We start from the raw sequence: 18,884 nt of genomic DNA on the forward strand, positions 1-18,884 counted from the left end.
TCTGTGAATATGAACATGAATCAAGAAGTACGATAGCTATTGCCTGAGAGTTGGCATTGTAGCTGATCAGGTTGTTTTCAAGCATGATCTTCTTTCTTAGACTGTCTATAGCACTTAATGTCTGCATCATATCATCTGACAGCTAATTACATATTAATGATGTAAGTAGTTTTCAAAGGTGGTGAATGTCTAAGTCTTCTGATTCCCAAGGGAAAAACCTGATTTCTGATTCTTTTGTGTCTCGCTCAACACCTGTTTCGTGCTGGTCAGAGAGTAGGTGCTTGATAAAACCCGTTGACTTAGCTCTAGCAGGCATTGGATAGGCAATTTGGTTATTTCAAACATTACAGGATTTGAGTAATAAGATCTGGATACAAAACAAGACTCTCAAAATTACTAGCTGTGACCATTGACAAATTACCTTTACTTATTTACAAGTTACTTAAACTTTTTGAATTATTTTTTCTTGATCATGGAAGATCAAATGCAATTATTTAATAAAATACTTTGTGAACTGGAAAATATTCTACACATATAAATGTTGATTATCATTTGAGATTTGGATACTCATGACATTTTCCTTTCATTCTTTCTTCTTTTTCCTAAAAGTAGGTCAACAATGTAACTAAGAACCTAGAGCAGGAGTTAGGGAAACAAGACAGAGACATGTCCATGTATAAGCTGTGCTGTTTGTCTAAAGAAAGGATTGGGTTTGTCCACTTAGAGCTTCTCTGACGGGCTGTGGAGGCTCTGAGAATGTGCCACAGTGTCACCGCTATAGATAGACAGATAGAATAGGTTCCTTATTGCACTTCATTATAATTATATTTTACTTTCCTTAAAACAGTGGTGCAAAGTGACTCCATCAAAAATATAGATGTGGAAGGAATTAGAAATCATTGAGGGATGGCATGGAGCAGTCATTTATCTTTTGCATCAGGTGCAGAGTTTCCCTGTTGAGAAGGGAAGAAATGAAAAGAAACTGCTGCTGCTATTACTACAGCTTGTCCAAGGCAAAGGAAATCACATTCTGCCTTTTTATTTTAATGTAAGAAAGCTGCTCCAAACAAGAAACGTTCTGACACAATCTGCTACAATGGCTATATTCTCTGGATGAGAGAGAGGCGGGAGGTGTGGTCGCTCCATGCAAAGACCAAAGAGATGTGTGGAGGATATATGCAGAGTGCTTCAAGAAATGGGGGTAACTATGTCTCTTGGAAGCTATGAACACTAATGCTTAGAAAAGGAAAACAGAAAACAAAAACTGGGTAGTTTAAGGGGCGCTATCATTTTCTATTGGTGAGGATTCCTGATTTGGTGGAGGTTCTGGAAAATTTATTTCTGTTTCTTCTTCATCTTCTTGGACTGTAATAATTTTAAAGTCTTCTTCATTCTTTGGTTGGGAAGATATTTCAGTCAACTCCACCACTTCTTCTTCTACTTCAATTGCCTGTTCTTTTTTTTCTTCAGCCGACAGAAGAACAACATCCTAGAACACAAAGTTAAACAAACTTTTCTTGACCTTTATCATTGGCACATTTCTCAACAGTCTCTACGGATATTTATCAACTACCTTCTCGTTTTTATGCTATTTAGATTGTTTCCTATGTGCCTTCAAGTGCCAGGACTGATTTCCCAGGTGCTCAAATCCTTCTCCAATCACTTATCGAGATTCATCCTCAAGGTCAAGAGTGACTTGCCATTTTGCCTGGAAAAATCATGCAGTATTTGGCAAAGAACACTGCAATAGCAGAGGACTTGAGATTTTAGTTTTGCTTTGTCTTTATTGGAGAGAACCTTGAGAAAATAATTTTCTCTCTCTAATCCTATTTTTCCTCATCTGCAAAATGAAAGAATTAATGATGATTTTTAAATTCTGTTCTAAATCTGACATTCTATGGTTCTGAAGCCATTGATAATAGATCTATTATGAGGATATTCCTATATCCCATTGTGGAGCCTCTTTGAACCTATTGTTTAGGAAGAGGGATTGGATCAAAAGCTGGTGGTAGAGCGTAGAAGAGAGGAATACTGAGAAATAAAGTGGAAGAACTAGTGGGTTTAACCAGGCTTCACCCTTCAGCCATCCTACTTTTACACGTTAAGTGTGGAATCAAGTTGGATGCCTGAGTCAAGCAGAACTCAAGGTTAGTAAGAGAGTGCCCATATTATAGAACTATATCACCTGTCTAACCAACTAATTTCAAATTTCAAGACATTTGCCCTCATTATTGGTATTTTCGACTTTCCAGAAATATGCCAAGGCCATTTTTCATGAAGCTCCCAAAGTCACATCAGATCACATTCTCTATAAATGATCTTTTGTAAGACATGGTTTTCCTAGAGGGAGGCTGGGGACACAGTGGCTACCACTTACAGCTTTGGATCTGGAGCATAGTTTCTTCCATTCATTCTCAATAGTGCCAGCTGTCACAAGCTTCTGGAGAAAGGCAAAGATCAGCATCACTGCAAAAACGCTCTGCAAAACAACAGAAAAATGGTGAACATGTAGTCATGAAACATATAAGAATATGGTAGGTGCTCAGTAAATGACTGTTGACTAAAATTAAATGATTAAAAGATAAAATCTTTAGGTGAGTAATGACTAACTGTAAGAACTACTAGTATCTTTCTAACCTTAACCTTTAGCAGAACTCCTGACATACAACAGATAGTTAACGCATGTTGCTGATAGAAAGTTAGGCAGTAATAATTAGTTGAAGAATCAATTTTATGTAGGAAAGAATAATTACTGAGTCTCAAATTAAACTATATCCAGCTTTATTTAGGTGGCGTCACACCGAGGAAACCTCTTTATACTTGGGAGATGCATTTTTTCCACCTTCAAACTCTGTACTAAAAACTCCTTGAGGCAAAAGATAGTCATAACAATTTAGGTAGTTCTTCAATGTTTATCTTCATCAATAATAATAATAAATATTAATACCATTACTAATATTAATGTTAAAGCAAACGTTTATATTGTACTTTTAATGTACCAGACACTGTTCTAAATGCTTTGCATATATTAACTCATCCCTCAAAACAGACTAACAAGGTAAGTACTGTTACCTTCCCCGTTCTACAAGAGACAAAGTGTGGTGAAAATTCTTGCCCAAAGCCATATAGGCAATAAGTAGCAGATGCAGACAGTCTGGATCTAGCCTCGATGCTCATAATAAAAATGCCACACTTCCTCTATGAAAAGAAATCAAATTTCACACTTACCAAGAACACAGATCGAATTCTGTGACAATATGGCATATAGAGAGGGTTTTTCTCAGAGGGGTTAGCTGGTTCACAGTCGTATATGTCAATATCTGACACGGGAGTTTTAGTAACGTCCAGCCTCTCCACTTTAAAAAAGTGGGAAATTGTAATATTAAATATGTCCAAGAACAAAAGAATTACTCCCGAAATGGCAGCAAAGAGGCTCAGTGAGTTCATTATTATTTTCCCTTTGACCTGCAATGGAGACATAAAGAGTTATTACTTGGGTTTGATTTCATTTGGAGAATATAAGCGAGGAAGGAATTCTAGATCTCACTCCTCTGACTCACAAAGGTACTGCACCTAAATCATCCTGTTTCATACTTCTCTCAGTCGTTTTTAGTCTCTTTGTCACTATACAACAAAAAGCTTCATCTCTCACTCTTCTTCCTTTCTCAGTCTTCCCCATCTCATTTTATGCCATCACCATCCAATCAGTTTATCAAGAAAAAAATGTAGGAGTAATCCTTCATTCTTATAAATTGTATCCTTGCACTTCCTTGCACTGCCACCATCCTAGTAGGCACTCAATAAATATTTGTTGGATAAAGGAAGATAAATAATACTCAGATCACATCTGTCTGCATAAGAGGTAGAGGAAAGAGAGAGAAGGAGGTCCTTCCATCTCAATGAAATGGGATGGTATTGTGGGTATAGGTGGAAGAAAGAGCAGACAGAGCCCTCTAGGTGTGGACCATCAAGTGGAGGCAAACAACAGCAAGAATAACAACACCTGCTCCCTATTGACGTAGGTTGCAATGAGCCCCAGTCAGCCATCTTTCAAAATAAAATTAGGGCTAATATCTCTGGTAGCACAGGTAAAAGGACGTCAGTGAGTGGAAGTATTCTACCTTGCAAGGGTGATAAAAGGTCAAAATAGGAAAATACATGTGACAAGTACCATAATGATATGAGATTATTGATGATCATTTTAATCATTATTGATGATTAAATCAATTTAATCACATATTTCATCCCTGACTATGTTACCTACCATAGCACTGGCTATATTTGGAGAATAAAACAACTTGACCTGCATAAAGTTTTTTGTTTTTTCTTTTCCCCTAGAGAGGAGTTATCTTAATCCCCTCAGTCCCTCACTGACTTTGGAAATCAGACTCCAATAAGTAACAGCTTAGTAAGTGTTAAAAAGTTGTGGGAGGAAACTTGCTGGTAAGCTCTTGACCCATACAGGATAGCAGCTCTTCCTGGGTGTAAATATGTCCCCAGGGGTTATATGAACAAGACCACTGTGTATCTTTATAGCTTCTGAAGCACTTTCCTCTATATTACTCCATTTCATCCTGATGACAATTTCATATGGTAGCAGGGACTGTTATCTCCATTTTATAGGTGAAAACTCAGAGGACATGGCGATGAATTGACTTGCTCAAAGTTACAGCTCAAGGTTAACTAGGACTTGACTCAATCACAGCACCGATGAGACAGTTGTCCTAAATGGTGGCCTGAGAGAAATGACACAGCTTTCCAAGAGTTCTGAGTCTAACACAGCATTGATCAGTTATAAGTTCATAAGCATGTTCTTCATCAATCAGCCTTTAATTCTGTTTCCATGGACACATTTCAAGGAGATCTCATTTCTAAGTTTTTCATACATGAAATCACAACAGCATTGGAGAGCATCTTTTGCCTTTTAGGGTTGAGAGAACTCAATGCTACTATGATTCCAGAAGTCTTTAAGGTCCTACTTTTTAACTGAGAAATTAGATACTTCTCTCATGTGTGTGGAAAAGGAGAACATATGGTTACTTGCCAAACTCTTCCTGGAGTTTGTCTTCTGTGCTGCCAGGAGTGATCCAGAAATGATATACTGTGAAAAGAGAGGTTGTAGGTGGGGCAGGGTGTGGGAGAGATGGGAGAAGGGGCAGAGGGGGATTACTTTTTAACATTGAGAACGGGTTGTAAAAAGAGCTATCCACACTGTCAACCACTTTCACTAAACTGTCCAGCCATTTTTATTGGATTCATTTATTTTTCAGCAGTTATGTTTCTCCTTTATTCAGGTTCAATTACATTCAATCCATGCCTTTTATTAAACCAACTGGGGAGCTGTGACTAGGAATATTAGACCAAAAAGGCAGAATTCACATTTCTATGTCAATTAACAGTCACACTGTGAACTTAGAAGTCTTATTTTTTCCTTCCTTCCTTCCTTCCTTCCTTCCTTCCTTCCTTCCTTCCTTCCTCCTCCCTCCCTCCCTCCCTCCCTCCCTCCCTCCCTCCCTTCTCTCTCTCTCTCTCTCTCTCTCTCTCTCTCTCTCTCTCTCTCTCTCTCTCTCTTTCTTTCTTTTCAGTTTATGGAATTGCTCTTTGGAGTTCATAATTATTTAAATGACTTTGATGCCAATGAAGAATGTAGGAAATACTTGACCTGAGAGTCATAGGCATGCCATTAAAATGTTGGCTGCTAGGAAGTAATGATGATTATTTCTCATTTTCCTATTCTACTCTTCAAGCAGTAAAATGGAGAAAACTCTTGTTCTAATCTGTCTCCCCTTGTTCTGAAAATTTCAGTCCTGGACTCTTTCTTTATAATAGCAACTATGAAAGTGTAATGGTGATATACACACCACTGCCCCATACCACACCCAGACAGGATTACAAGCTTGGAAAACATGTACACCGAAACAGCCATAAGGAATGCTGCTCTCCTGATACGCAAAAGGAGATCTGTTTGGGATGGGATGGGACTAATTTCACCATGTGCAATTAGCAATTAAACAGACTTATAGGGAAGAAGGATCAGTTGGAAGGAAGTGGGCTTCTCCTGCCTGTTTTGCTTTCTGAAACACCATGCTATACAATCCAAATATCTAGTGCTTCTCCCCTCCAACCCCCAATTAACTTTGGAGAGGACTTGCTTCCTTCCCTGTGTAGATCCATGTAGGGCATCTTTCTCTGACTTCACATGAAGCATGACCACCAACTCTCAACCATTGCATTCCTGCTCGATTTAGTCAACTCTCTTTCTACTGAATTACTTGAACCTGATAACTTATTTCCAACCCATATACTTTCCTCAACACTGAAATAACCTGGTATGTTCCTGTGGAGCTTTTGAACATTTTTGTCTGCATCACTCCCCGAATGATTGTGAGCTTTTACTCACCATAATTCCTCCCCAGAGAGGGTACCACACACCTACACAGACAGGCGTGTAGATCTTCGCATGGATCATCAGGAGGCCACCTAGGGCGATGTGGAATAACCCATTCATAATCTGGACAGCCTGGGGAGAAAATGGGGCACTGATGGGTGAACGGAAAGCATCATCAAGTCGGAAAACAAAGGTGAGGCTGGAAGCCAAGGCTCCTGACTGGGGCCTGTATAAAATGTTCAGAGGAAGTGGTGAAGGTGCTAAGATGTTTGTCTTGTTCAGATCCATTTTCCCCACCACCTGGGGCATTTCCAAGGCAGATATGCCTAGGATGCTGGCAACGAACTGGGATGGGAGACCCCTAAATATGCAAGCCTCAAAATCAACAGAGGCATAAGATCACCGTGATAATGTCTCTGTACACCCCTGATTTGACCCACTGTGTCAGACACAAAGAACACCTCAGGTTGGGTCAAATACCTTCAAGTTGTTTTGAGTTCTGTACTTGGCCTATAGCACCCGCTTCCGTAGGCCAGAGCATCCCCAGGACATGGAACAGAGGGCAACTGACTCACCCCCAAAGCCTTGGATTCTCTTATGAAGAAACCTTGTGTGGGGCCCACCATGGAGGGCATTGTCCTGGGAATTAATTTTTGAGCAGGTTGCATGGCAACAGGTCGTTTCATTGGAGGATCTGCTGGGAAACCTCCACTCATTGAATTTCTGGGTGTCGTCATTTCACCTTCAAAACTCCTAAAAATAAAACAAATAATCAAATGAGTATAGAGAGAACAGGATGTCAGTAGTCTTTTATCCTGTGTCATGAACCTGAGTGCTTTTCTTTGTATTCTCTCTCTGAGTGTCACTGAGGTAGACATGGCCTCTTCCTCATGACTTTGGGACTGAGGCAAGGCCTACTGCCATCTTCTAAGACCAGATCCAGAGGGGACATCTCAGGTGAGGACATATGGGCCCAGGGATTGCTGCCAGTATTCCTGACAACCATTTTGGGGTGTACTTTGTAGAGAACGCCATGCTTATATATCTGCATGTCCTGTTTGTCTCTCACCTCTGGATGCTTTGCTTAATGCTTTAATATTGGAAAACATGTTTTGTGTTGACTTATCCTTGTCCCTTTGCTTATCTGCTTTTGTGCATTGTAATGGACCAGAGGCATCGTGACAGAGTATGATGAGGACGGGCCTTGGAATCTGGAAGGGCTGATTCTAGTCTGCCCTCTACCGCTAACTCTGTGACCTTGAGTAAATCATTTCAAGGAGGCTCTCTAAGGTTGTATGTAAGACTGTGGTCTCCTGAGTCAGATTGTCTAGGTTTAAATCAGGATTGTTCTATTTGCTGTGAAACTTCGGGCAAGGTTTCTAAATTTCCTGGGCCTCAAGTTCTTTAGCTGTAATTTGGGGATAATAATAATTCTTGTCTCATAGGGTTGCTATAAGACTTAAATGGACTGATGGCCTGTGCATGCCTTTTTGTTCAAATGTAGCTCAAATGTCAGATCCTCAGAGAAGCCTTAATCCACAATGCACCCTCCTACTTATTTTCTCTCACAGCACCGCATGGTTTTAGCTTCATGGCACTTGTCACTGTGGGGAATTACCTTGATTATTTGCTTGCTTGCTTATTGTCTGTCTCTTCCCACTAAAATATAAATTCCATCAAAGCAGAGACATTGTTCTCTCTCATAAGCTAAAATTATGCCTGGATTTAGTAGTTTGTTAGTAAATCTGATCAAAGAAATAAAAGTATGTAAAGCACCCATGTCTGAATAATCCTTTGTTTTTGTTGCTATTCTTGTTCTTCATGTTATTATCTTTATGAACATTAGTTTCCATTGTTTCCATCTGAAAAACGAGAATAGTCCCCCTTTTACACACATCATGAGAAATAAGTAAGTTAACCTATGAAAGTGCTTAGTACATAGAGAGAAAGTAGTAAATGCTGTTTGTTCTTAGAATCCATAATGTACTCATTTCTGAAGTTGGATCGTGAGTATTAAAGGACCAAGGTCCTTTCCAGCTCTAACATTTTAAGACTGCTCAACCTTCTTCACCTTGGGCTTCCTTTCGATATTTGTTTATGTCAGTTACTTATACATGAATTCTATTGGGTCTTTCCCGGGCCCTGGAAATCTATCTTTAGGGACACATCTTTAGTCTTGCCTTTATTGAGTACAAGTCATGTAAGGGGCCTTGGAAACCAAGACTGTCTGTCTACCTTGCTTATCTTACCAAAGTCACACAGAGCTGGGCAACTGCAGGTGTGCTCTGAGACAAGTGATTGGCAGTTTCCTGGGCCTCACATTTGGACCCGTTTTATGGTTACAAAGAGATTTCAATCTGGCATCTCACCTGAGCCTCACAGAGTAGACAAGGGATAAATCATTGGCCCTCGTTTGTAGAGAAGGTAAGAAGGACACAGAAAAGTTGGGTAACTTGTTCAAAGTTACATGACTAGTAGAGATCTAAAATAAGGACTTGGACCTATCCACTGAAGTATCTTTGGTACCAAGCTGCTTTGTCCCTTGTGAGGAATGGGAATTCAGCCTATTTCACTTATGAACTTTTCCCTTCTTCAACTAGATGTGTTTTTTGCGGTGACTATAAATCAACAGAAAACAGAATATCTGTCTGGGCCATGGGCTGAAGGGAAGAGAGGAGGTTTTGAGTGGTGCTTTGCACTTGATTTTGCCCCAGCTCTAGATTATCAGATGTCATGTGGTCTTGGGGATCTGCCTTGCACCACCAACCACCCCACAAGACCACAAACAAAAAGGAATATATTAATGTGGTCCACTAGGGAGTTTACAAATAGATTCTGGTCAACAGGCAGAATTTTTAGAACTAGTCAGAACTTCAGAACCATTCTGTTCGTTTGACAAATGAGGAAACTGTGGCCCAGGGATGGGTCATGCATTGTTAAAGACCTTGCACTTAGAGACAGAGCCAAACAAGAAGGCAGTCACCATGGCTCTGATGCTGGTGCTCTTTCTGCTGTATCATAGGCTAGACCACATAGAGTTGTTTACTGAGCACCTACTATGTGCCAGGGATAGTGTGTATGTATCTAGCTCCGACTCTCCCAACACCTTCCTTACTAAATAGACATTTTTTTCTTTTTGCAGAGGTGGAGATGGAGGTTCAGAGAGGTTAATTAATTTTTCCATGACAAGCATGGAATGAGCTGGGAAACACCACACTCTTCTCTCGAGGGCTCATTTTAGTGAGGGTGATTTTTAAATAGTAAAGGTCATCAATCATCTGGACAGAAGGAGATGATTGGAGTATTGTTGTTTTAATTTATCCTTATTTTTCAACTGCCTAAGGTTATGCATGTTTTATTGGTGAGATAAACCATTTATGTAAGCAAGTTCTACTCAGTGTGTGTTTGCACTGGCTAATGGCAGTAATGTCCATCGGGGAAAAGTATTTTCTCTGTTAAAATGATGTCTCGCTATAGAAATTATATTTCTACAAAGGCTTCAACAAATATTACTGTAAAATGGTAGTTTATAAACACAAGCATATCTGTTTCTATCTGCTGCTTCATTTTTTATGTAAATAATCTCTCTATAATGTATATGTATAGATAGATAGATAGATAGATAGATAGGTAGATATTTTTATGCCAGGACACTGTAGACTGACTGGATAATGAAAAAAATTTCATTCTATTGGAATATATAAAACCAGACCACATACCCCAAAGGGTATTGTAGATTCCAACAGCTTTGCCCTATCAAAAAAAAAAAATTGTTCACAGTTACTAAATAGTGCCCTACACAGTTATGCCCAGAGGCGAGTTGGTACATTAATCGGGGTTACTGGCCACATTGGTCAAAATATGGTAACACAAGGATTTTATTTTCACTAAACACTATTAAAAACAGGACTCATTTCATCAGACACTGACTGCCCCATTTTATTACTGCAACTTCTGCAAATCTCTTTCGATTTGTAAAAGGCACCACTGATTCTGCATTCATCCACTGAAGAAGAGCTCACAGCCCTTACGGGTTTGGGTTTAAGTAATGACTTTTAGGTCCACTAATTCCATCATTTACTGAGTTCAAAGCTACCTCGCTTTTGCTACCTCAACTTCCTCCTTTGCCACTCAAAATAGTTTTGCATTTTTATCCTTTCCGGCCTCCTGTGTACTTATCTCTGAGGAAGAGTGTTCTTAACTTCCTTTCCCTTGCCCGGTACTCCTCAGCCCCTTTACTTCCAGCCAGACATCAGTTCTAAGAAACGGGTTCTTGCGTCATCAGTCTCTCGCTCTTTGTGGTGCTATGGAGTACAGAGGTAGTCCCACATCTGTTGCTTGCTACTTTTGTGATTTCTCTATTCAAAGTCTTCTTTTGAGAACATGAGATAATTTGCAATTTATAAAGTACTTAACACTCAAAGAATAATCGTTATTCCTGGAGTGTTTTTAACGATTAGAATGTGCTGCAGTGTCCGCTAATCCCAAATCTCCTTCCTTTAATCCCACCGTGTCTCCAGCCACGGCCCAATCTGCCCTGTCCTCTAACTGCAGCTTCTTAAAAGCTTATGGTTCCACTCTGTCCGTCCACTGCCTCACCGCCCACCCACTCCTCAATACGTCACAGCTAGTTTCTGCCAGGGCCACTCTGTTGAAACTGCTCTCTTCAAGGACTGCTGCAAAGCCAATGGCTTTTCCTCAGGCATCATTCCTTAGACTGCTTTATTTCTGTTTCCCCTCTCACCCAGGCTTCACAAGATGGAGCCATATTTCACTCCAGCTCCTTTATCTCCCAAGTTCCAGCAATGGCCAAGTCATGCCATTTCTGCCTCTGTAATGTATCTTATCTGGCAAGTGGACCTTTTTCCTACTTTTAGTGTCACCCCGTGAGTTCGATTCTCATATCCTCTCCAGGTTTAAGCATTAAAAAGCTTGCTTTTCTGCCTTCAATCTCTGTCTTTTCTTTCTTTTTTTTTTTTTTAAAGGAGACTTTTTATTACTTTTATGTACAGAAAACGCCAACAGTGTACACTCAGCCCAGCTTGGTGGCCAGTTCTTTAGCCTTTGCCTTTTCCAGCTTGGCAATGCGAGCCACCGACTTGGGGCCCAGGACGTTGCCTCCCCAGTGACGGCGGATCTCATCATATCAATCTCTGTCTTTTCTAATCCACCCTCCACAGGCTGCTAGATCAGACTCCCTGAATCACTGCTTAAGCCACGCTCTTCCTGAGCTTGAACTCTATCTCTACTTCATCACAGTTCAGCTCTACCTAACTTCTTTTTTTTTTAAATTAAAGTTTATTGGGGTGACAATTGTTAGTAAAGTTACATAGATTTCAGGTGTACAATTCTGTAATACATCATCTATAAATCCCATTGTGTGTTCACCACCCAGAGTCAGTTCTCCTTCCATCACCATATATTTGATCCCCTTTACCCTCATCTCCCACCCCCCACCCCCCTTACCCACTGGTAACCACTAAACTATTGTCTGTGTCTATGAGTTTTTGTTTCTCATTTGTTTGTCTTGTTCTTTTGTTGTTTCAGATTCATATACCACATATCAGTGAAATATGGTTCTCTTCTTTTAACTTCTTAAGCTCGTATCCCAGTGTTCTCCACGGGAGCCGCGGCTCCAGACATGCATCCCGCTGTCTTCTCTGAATCCTCTCCACTGTGAAATGCTCCTTCTGCCCCTTCATTTTCACTCACACTACCCAGGGAACATTCACATCACCTGAGGCTGTTCCCACTCTTCTCACCCATGGCAAGGACTTCTCCTTCAAAGACGTTTGCATTTCTTACTTGTCACCAACTGTTTCCTTTCTATGTCACAGTGTACCTTCTCTATTGGGGTTTAAATCCTGCAAGAGAATGTCCTACGAGGATGAACCTGTTTTCTCCATACATGAGCTCAGTAAATGTTAAACTGAACATTAAAACGGAACTGCTTCCTCGGAGTAGGTTTATACAAAGTCCTTGCTCAGGATGTCCAACAAAAAGGTGATGTGATCAGTGAGATGGGGCCATTTTATGGGCAGCCGGGGGAAGGAATCACATTACATATTGGTTTCAGGAAACAGTTATGACATGGTTAAAATTCCTCTGTGTTCCCTTTTGTTAGCGCTTCCTCTCATCTCCAGTGCCCACTCTTACTCTAGGTTCCTGTGATGGATTTGAGGCAGGATTTCATGCTCGTTTTGGTGACTATCAACCCCCTCCAGAAATGTTAGCTCATGAGGCTTAACGACATCTAAGAGTATTTACATCTAGCAGGATATCTTTGGAGACAAAAGCATTTAAAGCAAGAGCCATGGACTTATCTTCATTATAGCCACAATTGATTATTTTCCTATTTGGTACCAGGCAACCAGTTCTAAGAGCTTCAGGAGCTTAGCTCATTTCAGCTTCATACTGCAGTGGGTATCACTATTTCCCTCATTCTATAGAAGGGGAAACACAGAGGTTTAGTAAATTGGCCTGAGGTTACGTGCCTTGTAAGTGGCAGAGTGCAGGTCTGAGCCCCACAGGTTAGAAACCTTTCTTAATCTAGATGCTGCAACCTGCTACTTTTGCAGAATGACTCATAGTTCATTGGCCAGGGTCATTCTTGAGAGAGTGGTTGAGAAAGTGGGTGGGCAGTAAGCTTTGATATCACCCCTCCACAAATCATGACTCTCAGAAAACCTGACCAGGGAAGCCCTAGAATTAAACCTGAGAATCTCCAGTCTCCAAAACCATCCTGTGCCTTATCCATCACTCCCTTTTAGTCATTAAAACCAAGCAAATTATTTCCTTACCTGAGTCTCCAAGGCCTTAGGGTGCACGGGCTGATTCAGATGCTCGCTGCTGAGTTCACTTCAACGGCCAGTTTCTCCAATACACAGGGGTAAGTGAGATAGGCCAGGCCTGGGATGTCTGATAGAAACCAGGTGACAGGAAATTGGTAGCTTCTGCTACCTTGAGCTTCGCCCCAACTACTTTGATTTAATCCACTCACCAGAGCTGAAGGATATACAAAAAAGTTTCTGCCTTACCAGGAGGTTTCACTTCTTGAAAAAGACCCCAGGGGACCGCATGGCGTACTTTACGCTACCTTAATTAGAAGAACTTAGCAGCCCCCACCCTGAAAGCAGGTGTGGATCGTGGGTCCCCAAGGGCAAGAAGGGCTCTAGAAATTCTGCCAAGATGGGCTGTTAGGACTTTTACCTTTTTACTTCACTTTTAAGAGTGAGTGGGTGGGAAGGAGGCACCCATGTGGAGAGATTTAAGAAGCATTAAGCCCGTACATTGGGAGTGTTCTATGTATCCATCTCCAACTATCGTCCTCACCTGCCCACACGTAGGGTTCTAGTGGGACCATGTATGTCTTGTGTTGGATTTAGTAGAAATAGCCTAAAAATGTATGCTGGAGCTGTAGAACATGTCCCCAGAAGCTTGAGGCAAGAGTTTCATATGTTGGGATATAAATTGAAATAGCACTTTTACCTACAAACCGACCTTTTCCCTCCATCTGCTTAGTTCCCTCGTGTCCCCTCTTTTCATTGTGGGCTGGAACTGTGTGGCTGTCAAGCCCTAGTGCTAGATCAGGTGAGGGAATGGAGGAAGCTGGTGACCAGGGGATTGCAAACATTTGGGAGATGAATCAGAAAGTTTTGCCCAAAGCTATTGTACCCCTTGCCCCCACTGTACACATCTTTTTCAGCAGTGCCCCCCGTATCCACAGTTTTACTTTCTGAGGTTTTGGTTACTCACAGTCAACTGCAGTCCGAAAATATTAAATGGAAAATTCCAGAAATAAATAATTCATAGGCTTTAAATCATGTGTCATTCTGCGTAGCGTGATGAAATCTCGTGCTGTCCTGCTCTGGTCCATCGGGGACGTGAATTACGAGTATCCCTTTGTCCGGCATCTCCACGCTGTAGGTGCTCCTCACCCACTAGTCACTTAGCAGCCTCTAGGTTATTAGATCGACTGTCCTGGTATCACGGTGCTTGTGTTCAAGTAACTCTTATTTTACTTAATAATGGCCCCAAATCACAAGAGTAGTGATGTTGGCAACTTGGATATGCCAAAGAGAGGCTGTGGGGACAGAACCAGGAGTGCAGTTTCCAGGCTCTCAGCCTCACGTGGAAAGGTGCTGGCTCGGGTAGTAGATGGCCGTCGGCTGTGGCAGGTTAGCCAATTGGCCACTAATATAACTGCCGTGGCTACGCTAGCAGAAAATGGGGGCTAGCAAGAAGATGGTGGCTAAGTGGCTAAGCTAGCAAGCGCAGATTGCAGTTAGCACGGCGGATTGTAGTTAGCAAGTGAGGTTGGTTGGCAGAGAGAAGTGGACGGCAGGTTGCGGATAGTGTGGCTCCTCCTCCCTGTGTCTCCAACCCAGCCGCCAGTGAGACTATAGTGGTATGACTCCCCTATCTGTGGCTCCATGGGTGTTCCTTTTTGGCCTCACCATGTCCTGCGTTCTTATGTGGGGAGCGGGACCAGAGACCCCCCGTGACACCCTGCATGGCAGAGGCTATAATGTGTTATGTATGTTTAGGAAAACACATAGTATATATAGTGTTCAGTATCACCCATGGTTTCAGGCATCCACTGGGGGCATCTTAGGATGTATCCCCTGTGGATAAGGGGGGAATTACTGTATGTTCATGAGTTAGATTTCTCTTTATTTTTCAATTTTTTTGTCCATTGCTTTATTTCATTAGAGACCCAGGGCTGTAGTTTAGTAATTATTTGTTTGCCTAATCTAAAGGGCTGAAATATGGCAGTTCTATTGCTTAATCTAAGGTTCATTTATATATTCTCTCTGTCTCTCTGTCTCTCTGTCTCTGTCTCTCTCTTGTCTCTCTCTCTCTCTCCTTTCTTCTCTATTTCTCCCTCTGCTTCCCTTTTCTTTAGGACGGTTTGGAATCAGAGGGTTAGAACCATGGGTAGCAGTGGCTCTGGAGAGGCCGATTTTGATGCAACATAAAAAAATGCCACCTCCCCACCATTGGAGCAGTTCATCAATGGAGCAGGCTACTATTTGAATAGAGAACTTATTGTCATCAAGTAAGCACAAGTAAGCCATGCAGTCACTTGTCATAAAAGCTGTAGAGAGAATAGGACTGGAAACCTAAAATCTGCCATCCACTTAATATTCTGGTTGTGGGTCTCTGAGCATCTGCTCGAGGCCTTGAATGGTTGGTGGTGGGGGTGGTAATTAAATAGGGTCTGAGTTGTGGATGACGATGAGGCTGAAGTTTGGGTCCAGGATGATGGGTGGTTATAAGGTTGTGCCTTCATTTTAGTGAGCATAGGAGCAGGGTCAGAACTTGGCCAATGTCTGGCATCAGTGAAGCTTGGATTGGGGTCACACACCTGATTTGCCATGTCCTTGTCTCTGAGTAGGTCCCTTATTTTATTCCAAGTCTGTCTTCAGGTGTTTGCTACTCTGGTTTTTGTGGCCAGTGGAATCACTTCGGTGGCTCTGTGTGTGATTCCTTCTAAGTAAACTTGAAGTTGAATTTTATATACAAACTTTCACCGTGTCTTTGCTGGTTTGGATCAATATACATTTCAGCAGTCAGTATTGAAACCTCCACTACAATTTGGATTTGTCAGTGGCACTTTCTTTGTTCTACCAAATTTTTTTTTTTTTTTTTTTTTTTTTTTTTTTTTTTTTTTTTTTTTTTTTTAGTCTATAATGTTTGATGATATTTTATCAGGTCAATTATACCTTTAAAATTTGTCTCTCTGAATGAAGCCTTGTCCTCAGCTAGTGGCCTTCTTGTTTCCAAATGATGATCTCTTTTTTAAAGTCTACCTAACAGTTTATTCACTCAACTTTTATTTAGTGAATATTTGTCTGAGAGAATTTTTCTCCTGGATATTATTCCCCTCACCATCTAACATTCTCTTTCTTTCTTTCTTTCTTTTTTTTTAAATCCCTGAAACCTTTTGCCTCTTATGAAAACTACATTTCGTAATTTATTGTGCTGGACTATCACAATTATTTGTGTCCTTTGGTCTGGAATGTCCCTTGGAAGCAGGTTCCCTTTTTCTGATTGCGGTGTTCTGTGCAGTGCCCTGAGAGTTGATGCTTCCGCCCTGGTTCTTTTGCCCACCAAGACGATTATCACAACTCCCCAGCGTCAGGAACTAACATCATGGTGTGCTCCTAGACGCCGAGCAAGGTGTTGGTGCCCAGAATTATCTGGTGGTGGAGGGTTTGGGTTTCAGAGAATCGATAAGGGAGATGCAGGGTCCTTCAAGGTGAAACTAAAGATCTTATTGCAAATAGAACTTGGTTACAAGTTGGAAAGTCCCGATGTTGTACTTATAAATAATTAAAATGAAAGAAAATGTAAATTTGAGTACTTAAGAGCTCTGTAGTTTATGAGGGTTTCTTTCTGTTCTGAGGGACTATTTTACATTTTAAACAGTTATGAAAGTAACATTAGTTGAACACCTACTTCTACACCAAGTACTGTGTATACAACACCTATAGTATTGATTCTGTTCTATTATTGTGGAAACTAAAGTTCAGGAAATGGGGAAAACTGGCCTAAAGTCACATAGTAAGTGATAAAATGTAATGTTTAGAAAGCAAGAAAACTTCAATTATAAATGTAATAGAAAACCTATCATTTGCTAAGTGATTTTTAAGTCCCAGGCACTGGTAAAATCAGTTTGCATGTTCCACTTAAGGCTCATGTAAGCTCACTAGGTAGGTATTATTATGCATTTTAGTCTAGAAATTTAAAGCTCACAAAGGTAAAATAACTTGTTCAAGTCAATCAGTTTTAAATTGCAGAACCGACATTTAAAACTAGGTCTGATTGAAAAGTCCTCACCGTGAGGTGATGGCTTCTCACACTTAAATATATCTCAAACCCCACACATTGAAACTTCACTCAGCCACCAAATACTTTTCATCAGAACCTCACTTCAGTAGAAATAAATATATAAAAATAAATAAAAAAAATTTCGTCAGAACCTCACTTCCCATCTCCTGCCCTCACCTATGAACCTAGAGGCCTTTCTCTTTCCAGCTTGTAGCAGAAATGAAAGCCTGATCATTTATTGCTCTGAGTATGAAAGTTTCTTCTAGGCCCAAAACAGCAGAAGATAATGGGATTTAGAATTAGGGAGCTTGATTCAAATCCTAGTTCTAAATCGTACTCCCTTTGTGGTGTCAGAAAAGTTAACCACATTGAGCTTCAATTATCGTGTGTGTGACATAGGCCAGGTATACCTCTCAGGGGTCTGCTGTGACAATTGAGGTGACAGACGTAAGACCTCTAATACTATGCAGGGGTTTCGTCAGTGGAGGCTGTATTAGTTAAGGCAGCCGTTCTCCAAGCGCAGTCTGGGAAGCGCCTGGAGTCCTTGAGACCCTTTTAAGGGATCTGTGACCTCAAAATAATTTTCATAATAATATTAAGACCTTATTTACCCCTTTCTATGAGACTACAGGGGTATTCTCCACAGGATACAGAGGATGAGCTGTCACAACAGACTGCAAAAGCAGTTAAGGGAACCCAGTTGTCTTCCATTAAGCTAGAGAGAAGCAGTGGTTCCTAAACTTTACTCTGCGTTGGAATTACCTAGAGATCTTTAAAAAATATTGATGCCCGGCTCTCACCACATTCTGATTTACTTGGTATGAGATAGTCTGTGGTGCATGAAGGGTTATAAAAGTTCCTTAGGTGATGTGAATGGGCAGTGAAGTTAACCAGAGATTTGTTTTACAAAGGATATTGTCACAAAAGATTTTGTTATGCGAGATGAGTAAATTGTAGAGATCTGCTGTATAACACAGTACTTATGGTTAATAATATGGTATTGTGCCCTGTAAAATATGTTAAGAAGATAGATCTCATATTAAGTGTTCTTACCAAAAACTAAAAACAAAACCTCACAAAAGAACACAGCAACATTTTTGACGGGGATGGATATGCTTGGTACCTTGGTTATGGGGATGGTGTCAGGTGTCTGCATACATTAAATATGTGCAGTTTTTTTGTATAGCAACAATAACTGAATAAAGCTAAAAAAGTAAACATGTTAAATAACTTTAAAAAAAATTTGAAAAACTATACATCAGTGCTACTCTCTACACTATTTTTTTCTATTTTGGAAAATCTAGGTATTTTCATAAAACTATTATGTGTAGTAATGTGTAATGAGTCTTCAATAATTTTGAAGAGTGTAAAGGAGTTCCCAGATCAAAAGTTTCAAGAAACATTGGTACCTTGGTATAGAGATTAAGACCTTGGGCTCTGCAAGCTTTGTGACCTTGCGCACATTACTTACCCTCCCTGTGCTTCCAGTTCTTGTCTGTAAAATGAGTATTATAATAAAAGTTGCCTCTTAGAATTTTTGTGAGATTAAGTTAGTCCTACACGTAAAACCCTTTCCACGGTGCCCGGAACATTGTCGAGGCTTTCACCAATGTTTGCCCCCATTGCTGTTACTACTGTCATTGTCATAAGTGGGTAACACGGG

At 40.7% G+C, this 18,884-nt stretch overlaps 1 protein-coding gene across 1 annotated transcript; it reads right to left on the minus strand.

The window, feature by feature from the left end:
• Positions 1 to 998: 998 nt before the first annotated feature.
• Positions 999 to 13,374, minus strand: MS4A1 (membrane spanning 4-domains A1). The gene is made up of 7 exons (XM_033118807.1): positions 13,189 to 13,374; positions 6,964 to 7,141; positions 6,401 to 6,520; positions 5,045 to 5,101; positions 3,229 to 3,465; positions 2,378 to 2,479; positions 999 to 1,489 (listed from the first exon to the last, which is right to left on the minus strand). The coding sequence occupies exons 2-7, from the start codon at positions 7,123 to 7,125 to the stop codon at positions 1,274 to 1,276; spliced, it is 894 nt and encodes a 297-aa protein (XP_032974698.1). The 5' UTR covers positions 7,126 to 7,141; positions 13,189 to 13,374; the 3' UTR covers positions 999 to 1,273.
• Positions 13,375 to 18,884: the final 5,510 nt, after the last annotated feature.

The sequence above is a fragment of the Rhinolophus ferrumequinum genome, chromosome 11 (assembly GCF_004115265.2).
Source record: "Rhinolophus ferrumequinum isolate MPI-CBG mRhiFer1 chromosome 11, mRhiFer1_v1.p, whole genome shotgun sequence".
Taxonomy (NCBI): Eukaryota; Metazoa; Chordata; class Mammalia; order Chiroptera; family Rhinolophidae; genus Rhinolophus; species Rhinolophus ferrumequinum.

What these genes read in the sequence shown, in the direction of transcription:
- MS4A1 (XM_033118807.1), bottom strand. Translation starts at nt 7,125, where the DNA reads ATGACGACACCCAGAAATTCAATGAGTGGAGGTTTCCCAGCAGATCCT. An exon ending in CTCTCTGGGGAGGAATTATG is followed by an intron (nt 5,102 to 6,400) that starts GTGAGTAAAAGC and finishes CTCTTTTCACAG; the next exon opens with TATATCATTTCTGGATCACT. An exon ending in CAAACTCCAGGAAGAGTTTG is followed by an intron (nt 3,466 to 5,044) that starts GCAAGTAACCAT and finishes TCTCCATTGCAG; the next exon opens with GTCAAAGGGAAAATAATAAT.